A 10,546-nucleotide genomic window follows, 5' to 3' on the forward strand; every position below is an offset into this window, starting at 1 on the left:
GGACGTCGCGGGTGGTGGATTTCGTCGCGGCGTGGGACGCGATCTCGCCGAGATTGAGCGGACGGGACGACGAAGAGGTGGATAAGGAGATGTTGTTGAGCGCGCTGACGCTGGCGATACCGCGGTTGCAGCAGATACCGCGGGTGGGGGATGGGGGGGGGGGGGGCGCCGGCGCACGAGCGCGCGGTGGACGTGACGCTGACGCTGGCCGATTTGGGGATGGATGCCGAGTGTTTGTGCGCGGGATTGCTCAGAGAGGCCGTGGTGCACGGGACGGTGAGTCTAGATGAGATAGAGGAGACGTTGGGGGAGCGGGTGATGCGATTGGCGCACGACGTCGGACGCGTGCACGATTTACCGAAACGCGTGCACTCGTACGATGAAAACGCGGCGGAGCGCTTAAGGTCCTTCTATCTGTCGTTTCATGACGTGCGAGCAATCGTTGTCGAACTGGCGTGTAGGTTGGACGCGCTGAGAAATGCGGACGCGCTGAAACCGATGGAGAGGACGACGGTGGCGTTGGAGACGATGCAGATTTACGCCCCGATGGCGCACGCGTTGAATACCGGCTCGCTGTGCGCGGAGCTCGAGGATTTAGCGTTTAAGATCTTGTTCCCGAACTCCTACGCCAGTTTAGAGAAGTGGCTCGCGGCGAAGAGCCCAGAGGACTCGGAAATTCTTGACAAAATGACAAAGATGTTGGACGACGCCATGCAAGCCGACCCGACGATGAACGCTCTCATCGGCAGAGGAGGGGTCAGGGTCCTGGCTCGACGTAAATCGAGATACTCGACGATGAAGAAGATCATTCGAGATGGTCGAGATCGTGAGGAAGTGCACGATTTACTCGGAATGCGACTCGTTTTGACGCCGCAACCCGGGAGCGGGGCGGAGCCCCCCGTGGTGGGCACCGTGAACTCGGGAGACCTGACGTACGAGGAACTTGAAGCGAGAGCGCTCAAAGCCGCCAACGCGGCGTGCTACCGCGCGCAGCAGATCATTCACTCGATGTTTCCTCCTGTGCAAGGACGAACGAAGGATTACATCTACAATCCGAAACCAAACGGATACTCCTCGTTGCACAGCACGCTCAAGGTTGCGTTCGACGAGCTTGGGAAACCAGTCTCTTCGAGAGAGGCGCTCAAGAAAGGCGCCAACGTAGAGTTGCAAATTCGCACAGCCGCGATGCACCTTGCCGCCGAGGCGGGTAAGGCGTCGCATACGTCATACAAGGGTGGCCTGAAGGAAGACGCGGGCATGGCTGGGTATCTCGCTGAGCTCGCCTCGGCGGCGAATCACGCGGCTAAAGAAAAGTTTGGAGCCTTCACGCACGATGATTTGCGTAAACGCGACGAAAGCCACGATAAGTTGTTCGAAGCGTTCGATCTCAACGGCGATGGTCGCGTCACGCTGAGTGAGTTGCGAACGGTCTTGGCAAGCATCTGGGCGGGAGAGGAGCAGGAGGAAATGCTCAACGAGGCGCAGGCGTTGATGACGCTTCTCGACGTCGACCAAGATGGCACGATTGACTCCGTTGAATTTGCAAAATTCCGTGCGTCCGTTACGGCGATCAGCGCGTTGCCGAAGGCCGACGCGGCGACTTTGGCGGCGATCGAAGCTGTCGCGCGTGAGGTGACGGAGGAGGTGATGGACGTCGAGACGAGTGAGATTTCGGAAGTGATCGACGTCGATTCTAAGGAATTGACGACGCGCGAGAAGAGTGTCGATGATGCTGAGCTCATTGCTACCGTTCGCGACGCCGTGACGTCTAGCTACGAGTACACCGGTAAGGTTGACGGAGCGGGAAGAAAAGCCGCCAAAGCGATGCAAGATCCAGACTCTGGCAAGGTGGAGTGGCAACTGGTGTGGGACTTGATGCGAACCGGCCGAGCCGAGACCGCGCGACAGCTGTTCTACCAGCGCACGACGAGGTCTCCCGGTCAAATAGCGGTCTGGGAGCAGTGGGCACGTTTCGAGCTCCTGCAAGGCGATCCGGAGCGCGCTCGCAGTCTGTACCGAGCAGCTCTGTTGCACTGTGAAGATCGACCTCTCATTCGAGCCGAAATCCTGCGCAAGTGGGGCATGATGGAAAGCGCGTCATCCGACGCTGGCTATAAGACGTCTCACATCGACTTGTTCACGCGCGCGATTGCAGTGCTCTCCGAGGCCCAAGCCGCGGGACGCGTCGACGAAAAGGAGGCCAGAGCGGCGCAGGCGAAGACGTATCAAGTTTGGGCACAAGGTTTGGCGCGCAAGGGTAACTTCGCCGAGGCGAAGAAACTACTCGACAAGGCGAACGATATCGACGAGGGTAATGCAGCGGTTATTCACGCTCAGGGTCAGATTGAGGAGATGCTTGGGAACGTCTCGGCGGCGGTAGCCGTCTACTCCTTCGGCTCCTCCTTACATCCCAGAGACGCCTACCTACTCCAATCTTGGGCTCGTCTTGAGGCAAAAACGGGCAATTTGGATGATGCGCGCATTCTTTACGAGCGAGGCGTGGCGGCGAATCCCGATAATTACCGCATATCCCAGGCGTGGGCAGTGAGCGAGACGCAGCATCCCGATGGCGAAGCCGCCATCGCGCGAGAGCAGTTTCAGCGCGCAAGCTCGCTCGCGCCCTGGTCCGTGCAGACGTGGGCGGCGTGGGGTCGTTTCGAGTTCTACTCCCAGGACAATCCGCAAGCGGTCGAGACCGCGCACACGCTGTACGAGCGCGGCCTCGACGCCGAGCCGAGCAACATCGTTTGCCTCCTTGGACTTGCCAAGTGCGAGAGCGCGGTTGGCCGCTTCGACACAGCGCGCAGAATCCTTGCCCGCGCCGAGGCGATGCATCCAGAGAACGCGAGCGTGCATTTTGAGCGAGCCAAGGTCGAGGAAGCGGCCGGCGCCCCCGCGAAGGCGGACTATCACTTCCTCCAGGCGCGTCGCCTGAAAAAGGCGGCGAAGCGCTCCGAGGCGCCCTCGACGCGCGAGCGCGGGAAGCGATCGACGTGGGATCCCATCGACGTCTTCGAGCGTCAAGATCTCGCCTCGACCGCGATGCTCTACACCCCCGACGTCGTCGTCGAGCGCGCCGAACCGACGAGCTCGACCGACGCCGACGTCGACGCCGACGCGCCCGCGCCCCCGCGCGCGCGCCGTCGCGCGCGTCGACGCCCCTCCGACGACACCCCGTGACGTCCCGAGCACCGCACTCGCTCGCGTGTAATCAACCCCGCGCCCGTCGCGCGCCCGTCCGCGCGTCCGCCCCATCCACGAACGGTCGCGGTGATCGGGAGATACGTTCACGAGTCACGACTCACCGCGGATCCCCCAAAAACATCCTCCGGCGCGTCCACGTCACGCGCGCGAACAGTCGCATCACATACTCTCTATAGACATCCGAATACGACGCGCGCGGTGATGACGTTTTCTCCCTAGGGTTCAGCACGCCCGCGACGACGCGCGCGACGACGCGCGCGACGACGCGACGACGCGACGCCACCGCGCGACGGGCGCGGAGGAACGGGCGCGACCCCTCGTCGCGCGCGCGCGATCGCGCGCGCGTCGGTCCGCGGGACGCGCGACGCGGACGACGCGGGAGACGTGGACGGTTCGGACGATCGGAACCCACGGGACGACGCATCGCGAAACGTCGTCGAGGGATGACGGACGACGCCCGACGTCGAGGGACGCGAACGACGCCGAATGCGATCGCGGCGATCGCGGTGGACGTGGCGGTGAAGGCGTTGGGGGTCGGAGGTGGGCACGCGAGCGGGGGGGGGGAGACGATCGGATGCGACGAGCTCGAGCGGCGGGTGACGCGCCTGGCGCTGCGAAAGATGCGATCGGCGGCGGCGGTGGAGATGGGGATGGAGGCGGATGGAATCTCGGATCCGATGGATGTTGGTGAGGTTGTGGATCGATCGGGACGGTCGGACGGGACGCGCATCGATACGAGGGAAATCTTTAGCGCGTCGTCGACGGAGAACTCGCTCCACGGCGGTCGGCGATTCGCGCGATTGCCGAGAGTGGACTCGTTCGAGGGAGAGATCAAGTTTGATTCGGTCTTGCCGTCTTTGGACGCGGAAATATCGAGTGAAGACGACGGTCGACGCGCGCCGACGCCCGGGAAGACGCGGTCGTGGTTGAAGGAAGCTGATCAAGCGCTCCCGGAGGAGGCGGAGACGACGAGAAGTTTGCGAACTTCGGAGAACGCGTTGCTGCAGTCACCGAAGCGAAACGGATCGATGACGTTCGTCACGGCAGATGATGATGACACGCGATTGCGATTGGTAACGACGCCAAAAACGCTCGCTCCTAGACCTCGCCGTCCGGACTCTCCTTCAAGCTCTCCACATAATACGTTCGCAGAGGGTTCGCAGGGCATCAGTCGCAGCACGTCCATCAGCTCCTTTGCTTCGGCGTTCTCACCGCTATCGCGAGCGGCATCAAAGGGAGATTTCAGTTAGTATCGACGCATGAGGAATAGAAAGCCTAAGCATTCCGCTATACGAAAGATGTATATTCAACAAACGCAATGTGCCCGTCGTTTCATCGTTCTAGGTGCAATCTACAAGCAGGGTGGCGCCCTACAGAAGTAAAACCCTCGAGATAGGCGCCGCACGCAAGCCAGCGAAGCGAACGTGACCGCGGACTCGCTGCTGCACGACGCCTTTCCTCGCTCGTGGCTTCACCGTGACGCCTCGTCTCTGAACACCCACCAAGGAGGCGGCGACAGTCTCGTTCGCCTTCTCCTTCTTCACGTCAAACTTGTCGGCAGCGACGTGCACGTTCTTGACAGCCCGACCAGAGATGTCTCCGACACTCTTTTCCCACTCCGGATCCCACGAAACCGCCTCCGGGGTTGAGCACGCGATGGACTTGCCGAACGGGCATGTCGCGTACGCGCAGTCCCCATTCTCGAACCCAGTCACAAAGTGCTCTTCGAAAATCGATCGAAGCAAGTAGTACTCCTTCGTCGTCGGCGGGTGCAGCGGGAAACGCTCGGCGCGCTTCGCAAACATTTCGTCACTGACTTCGAGTTCAGCGTGTGCCGCCAAACCGTCGACCCAGTCGTACCCAACGCCATCGCTGAACTGCTCCTTCTGACGCCAAAGAACCTCTTGCGGAAGATACGGATCCTCAGGCGTATCGAACGCCTTGCGGAGAATATACTTTTCCAGGAATGGATGACCATCTGCATCTTTTTTGTTGACGTCGATCATTTTATCCTCAGGACGCATGTTCATCGCCATGTCGATGACTTGCTGGGACAAGAGTGGAGTGCGAACTTCGATACCCCAGCTCATCGTAGACTTGTTCGCGCGCAACACATCCCATTGGTGCAAACGCATGGTCTTACGACGGCATTCAGCATGGAACTCGGTCGGGTTCGGCGCCTTGTGGAAGTACAAGTAGCCACCAAAGAGCTCGTCGGCGCCCTCGCCCGAGAGGACCATCTTGAAACCTAAGGACTTGATGTGACGGCTCAGTAGGTACATGGGCACCGACGCACGAACTTGCTCGAACGTTTCAAGGTGCCAAATGACGTCCGGCAGTGCGTCGAGCGCTTCCTCGGGAGTAAAGTGCACCTCGTGGTGGATCGTGCCGAGCTGTTCGGCCACCTTGCGCGCGGCGACGAGATCCGGCGCCCCCTTGATACCGATGGAGAACGAGTGCACGGGCTCATCAGCTCCGTACGTGTTCTTGGCTAACTTGCGCTGACGCACCGCGATGGAGGTGATTAACGATGAATCAAGCCCACCGGACAGGAGCACGGCGTACGGGACGTCCGCCATGAGACGCTTTGTGACGGCGTCAACGACGCACTCGCGAAGCGCCGGTAAGTCCGCCGGAGTCGTCGGCACGTAGCTCTCCTCGGCGATCCATTGAGGATTGAACCAGCGCTCGATCGTGGCCGGTTCATCACCCTTCTTGACGTACACGTGACCTGGCGGAAAGATTTCGTAGCTCGCCACCCCTGGGTCGTCGTGCAACGTCTTCATCTCGCTGCTGAACCAAACGCTCCCATCCTTACCGTTGGCCATGTACATCGGGATCTTCCCCATATGATCTCTCGCCGCGACGATGACGTCGTTCTCCCGATCCTCGATCACGAACGCGAACATCCCATCGAGCTCGCTCACGAAGCCCGGCCCGTGCTGCTCGTACAGGTGACCGATGACTTGGCAATCGCTCTTATTCTCGCTCACGATCCCGTACTTCTCCCTGAGCTCGGCGTGATTATAAATTTCTCCGTTCGCGATGAACGTCGTCTTCCTCGACGCATCCGTGTACAGCGGCTGATCACCGCTCTTCCCCGGAGCGACGATGCTCAGGCGCTTGTGCACCATGAAGGTTTGCGCGCCGCTTCGCTCGTCCACTCGAACCTCCATTCCGTACGAATCCGGCCCCCGATGCCGCAGCCGCTTCGCCAGGTCATACACGCGTCGGCGGTTCTTCCTGGCGTCGCCCGTGAGCCGTAAAACGGCAAAGATCCCGCACATGTCCAGCGATGCGCGTCGACCGGAAAAAGCCCTGTTCCTCGAACGCCCCGTGCGCGTGGGAAATCTCCGTCGCGTCCACGCGCCGGTCCTTCGACGCGCCCGCGACGACGCGCGCTCGACGACGTCGACCGCGCGCGCGCGGAGAGACCTCGGACGACCCCACGAGCGCGCGCGGCGGCGTCGACGGGGGGGCGAATGTGTGGATAACCAAACAAACCCGCCGCCGCGAGGGGGCGCGAGGGGCGGTCGACGCGATCGGTGTGCGTATTACACGTGTGAGAGAGCCATGTGTGGGAGAAACATGCGTGCGTGGCGTCTGCGTCGTGAGTCGTGAGTCGTGACGTCGTGAGTCGGGAGTCCATCTTGGGTAAGCAAAGCTTCTTAGCATGTGTGGACAAATAAGTCACCCCAAGCCACACATTTTTTGCACCATACGTCAGTGGGATTCGCTCGTCCGGTCACCACTCGCGTCGGCGGCGACGCGCGACGGCGCGGCGTCGGGGGACGATGCGAACGCGAGCCGATGGATCCGAGGGAACGACAGAGCCTGAGACGACCGAGGGAGGTGTGCGCGCGACGACCGAGAAAGATGCAGCGGCGGCGACCGATCAAGAGCAATCGACCGCTCGCGTCGTTTCGTTTTCCACGACGACGGACGGACCAGGAAGGCGTAAACGCCCTCGTCCGTTCTTTCACGAGGACGGGACCTCCGTCACCGGAAATGAGTACAAGCTGGCGAGGCGCTGCTTCGAAAACCGCCGCGACAGACTCGTCCGGGAATTCCAGGATCTCGCGAAATCGTATCCGACGAGCGATGCGTTTCTCTATTTCGGGCGACCCGATAAGACGACATCGGCGACGAGATCGCGCGTGAACAAGCTCTACACGAGTGGAGAAATTTGGAAATTACCGCTGTCTAACGAAGACGAGGCCCGTACACTCCGCGACGAGTTCACTGAAACGGTGGCGAAGTTGTTGGGGAAGACGATGACGACACTCCACACGGGCGACGCGCACGCGAGGCCACCGACGGTCAACGTTCTGGATGAGATGCTCGAAGGTGTCATGGGAATTGCGCGCAACGTTGTCGACCAGATTGTCGACGATCTGGAGCCGCGATTGGCGCATCTGCTTGTAGATTCTACAGCGGCAAAGATGACGCTCACGAGACCAAGCGCCGCGATGAAGCGGAAGATGACGACTCCGTCACGGATAGAGCGTGGCGAATCGGCGCCTGTGACGCTGCACACGTCGGACATTTACGCGGAAGCGCCATCGTCCCACTTTGTTCGGGATTTCGGCGACTACTAGTGATGAGCGGACGGCTACTCGCGCTTCTTGAAAAGAATCACAACACTCAAACGAACGCGCTCAACGCTCGACGCGAGCGCGCTGACGCCACCTGCTTCGCGTTTCACGATCGATAAAAATATCCACAGTGTACCCACCGCGTTCGGTGTGGCAGATCGACCCGCGTCGCGACGCGTGCTGCGACGAGAAGATGCGATGGCTGCGTCGAAGCTCGGCTCCAAAGATGCATCCACACGCCCAACCGTCGGCTCAACGCTCGACGCGAGCGCGCTGACGCCACCTGCTTCGCGTTTCACGATCGATAAAATACCCACAGTGCACCCACCGCGTTCGATGCGGCAGATCGACCCGCGTCGCGACGCGTGCTGCGACGAGAAGATGCGATGGCTGCGTCGAAGCTCGGCTCCAAAAATGCATCCACACGCCCAACCGTCGGCTCAACGCTCGACGCGAGCGCGCTGACACCATCTTCTGTACGTTTCACGATCGATAAAAATATCCACAGTGTACCCACCGCGTTCGATGCGGCAGATCGACCCGCGTCGCGACGCGTGCTGCGACGAGAAGATGCGATGGCTGCGTCGAAGCTCGGCTCCAAAAATGCATCCACACGCCCAACCGTCGGCTCAACGCTCGACGCGAGCGCGCTGACGCCACCTGCTTCGCGTTTCACGATCGATAAAATACCCACAGTGCACCCACCGCGTTCGATGCGGCAGATCGACCCGCGTCGCGACGCGTGCTGCGACGAGAAGATGCGATGGCTGCGTCGAAGCTCGGCTCCAAAAATGCATCCACACGCCCAACCGTCGGCTCAACGCTCGACGCGAGCGCGCTGACACCATCTTCTGTACGTTTCACGACCGATAGAAATATCCACAGTGTACCCACCGCGTTCGATGCGGCAGATCGACCCGCGTCGCGACGCGTGCTGCGACGAGAAGATGCGATGGCTGCGTCGAAGCTCGGCTCCAAAAATGCATCCACACGCCCAACCGTCGGCTCAACGCTCGACGCGAGCGCGCTGACACCATCTTCTTTACGTTTCACGATCGATAGAAATATCCACAGTGTACCCACCGCGTTCGATGCGGCAGATCGACCCGCGTCGCGACGCGTGCTGCGACGAGAAGATGCGATGGCTGCGTCGAAGCTCGGCTCCAAAAATGCATCCACACGCCCAACCGTCGACTCAACGCTCGACGCGAGCGCGCTGACACCATCTTCTTTACGTTTCACGACCGAGAATAATATCCACAGTGCACCCACCGCGTTCGGTGTGGCAGATCGACCCGCGTCGCGACGCGTGCTGCGACGAGAAGATGTGATGATCGGCCTGCAAGACAACTTTACCTTCAACTCTCGCCCAGATGCTGCGGAAACGTCTCGCCACACCACCACGTGTCCCCGTTTCGACGTGCCCTTCGACGAAATGAAACGATTGGCGACGCGTCCAATCAGTGGGAAGGCCGCTTGGTCGCACCACGCCGCGTCGAGCTCGCCTTTCGTCGAACCTTGTACCTTTCAAAATAACCGACGATGCGTAACTAAAAATGAAAGGAGTATCCACCTATCGGATTTGAAAGGCACTTCTAGTTTCAACTGAAAATCGATCGGTGACGAAAAGGAAACGAGTTTCCACCTATCGGATTTGAAAGGCACTTCTAGTTTCAACTGAAAATCGATCGGTGACGAAAGGGCGGCAACCAGCGGAAATGACCTGGAACACGCCTTCATTCCATGGCACCCTTTCTGCGGTCGATACGACGCCCGCATCACCCAATGTGATCGGAATCGCGTGTATGAATGCGTTGCGCGTCGACTCCACGATGATGGCGCGCGGCTTCGTCCAGCCGCGCGATGCGAGCCGACGAAAACATAAATTCACTCATGTATCACACCAACGATTCGCGCCGCTGGACGCCGATTCAGGCGACCTCATATCGCTAGGAGGTTCGTAATCGCAAATCAAAAGAACTGGCGCGTGGTTCATGGCGCTTTCCAGAGGGACGACGCACGGGCATGGTCACGGAGAGAAGGAATAGGTGAGAAGTTTCCCAAAACCAAGGTGCTCGCAACATTTTCGCGAGGTTTCGACGCGACGTCGGGATTTGGTGTGCGCCCCGGCGCATCACATCGTGGTTTGAAACGGATTGACGTACGTCTGCGCCGTTTTTGCATCCAAAATCGACCAGATGGCAAAAACTGTTTTTAGACGTGCATCGTTAACGTACACGTCTACGATGTTGGTTTCCAGTCTAATCGGTCGTGCCCGGCGACGGAAACGCGAGAAGACTGCCTCAAGGCGCATTGGTGCGTAATAAAATGTTATGATGGATCGATTTGGCCCGTTTCCCGGCGACTTTGCCGCGACGTCGAAAATTTTGCTTCCCAGGACTACCGGTTTCCCGTGGCTGTGCACTACCTTCCAAGCCTCTACGGGAACATAGGTTCGAGAGTCGACTTCGTCCAAACGCCGCAAAATGCGGCTCCGAGGTCGTATGCAATGTGTAAACACCATTCCATGCACGAAAACGCGAGCCCGACGTCGAACGCGACTGGCCTGGACGCTTTTGTCTCGCATCCTACCTTTGTGGCCTCTACGATAAAGACGACACTTTTATGAACACTCACAGAGCGGCGGCCGCGCAACCGAATCACATCAAACCACGTCATAGAGTAAAACAGTACAACAACTAGGCTATTTGCCGTGGCAACACCGCGCATCGAACGTCTCGTCGACG

General features: G+C 59.9%; 6 protein-coding genes across 6 annotated transcripts; 4 read left to right on the top strand and 2 right to left on the bottom strand.

The window, feature by feature from the left end:
• Positions 1–150: 150 nt before the first annotated feature.
• On the top strand, positions 151–3,180 carry OT_ostta03g01300 (Tetratricopeptide repeat; the record flags this gene model as incomplete). The annotated part of the gene is made up of 1 exon (XM_022984714.1): positions 151–3,180. One exon carries the CDS (start codon positions 151–153, stop codon positions 3,178–3,180), a length of 3,030 nt encoding a protein of 1,009 aa, XP_022838449.1.
• Positions 3,181–3,647: 467 nt separating this feature from the next.
• OT_ostta03g01310 (unnamed product) lies at positions 3,648–4,454 on the top strand (the record flags this gene model as incomplete). The annotated part of the gene is made up of 1 exon (XM_003077988.2): positions 3,648–4,454. The coding sequence occupies one exon, from the start codon at positions 3,648–3,650 to the stop codon at positions 4,452–4,454; it is 807 nt and encodes a 268-aa protein (XP_003078036.2).
• A 120-nt stretch (positions 4,455–4,574) lies between these two features.
• On the bottom strand, positions 4,575–6,380 carry OT_ostta03g01320 (Asparagine synthase, glutamine-hydrolyzing; the record flags this gene model as incomplete). The annotated part of the gene is made up of 1 exon (XM_022984716.1): positions 4,575–6,380. The coding sequence occupies one exon, from the start codon at positions 6,378–6,380 to the stop codon at positions 4,575–4,577; it is 1,806 nt and encodes a 601-aa protein (XP_022838450.1).
• A 618-nt stretch (positions 6,381–6,998) lies between these two features.
• Positions 6,999–7,802, top strand: OT_ostta03g01330 (unnamed product; the record flags this gene model as incomplete). The annotated part of the gene is made up of 1 exon (XM_003077990.1): positions 6,999–7,802. The coding sequence occupies one exon, from the start codon at positions 6,999–7,001 to the stop codon at positions 7,800–7,802; it is 804 nt and encodes a 267-aa protein (XP_003078038.1).
• A 195-nt stretch (positions 7,803–7,997) lies between these two features.
• OT_ostta03g01340 (unnamed product) lies at positions 7,998–8,264 on the top strand (the record flags this gene model as incomplete). Its single annotated transcript, XM_003077991.1, has 1 exon — positions 7,998–8,264. The coding sequence occupies one exon, from the start codon at positions 7,998–8,000 to the stop codon at positions 8,262–8,264; it is 267 nt and encodes an 88-aa protein (XP_003078039.1).
• A 164-nt stretch (positions 8,265–8,428) lies between these two features.
• On the bottom strand, positions 8,429–8,647 carry OT_ostta03g01350 (unnamed product; the record flags this gene model as incomplete). The annotated part of the gene is made up of 1 exon (XM_022984717.1): positions 8,429–8,647. The coding sequence occupies one exon, from the start codon at positions 8,645–8,647 to the stop codon at positions 8,429–8,431; it is 219 nt and encodes a 72-aa protein (XP_022838451.1).
• Positions 8,648–10,546: the final 1,899 nt, after the last annotated feature.

This window comes from Ostreococcus tauri, assembly GCF_000214015.3.
Source record: "Ostreococcus tauri WGS project CAID00000000 data, contig chromosome 03, whole genome shotgun sequence".
NCBI lineage: Eukaryota > Viridiplantae > Chlorophyta > Mamiellophyceae > Mamiellales > Bathycoccaceae > Ostreococcus > Ostreococcus tauri.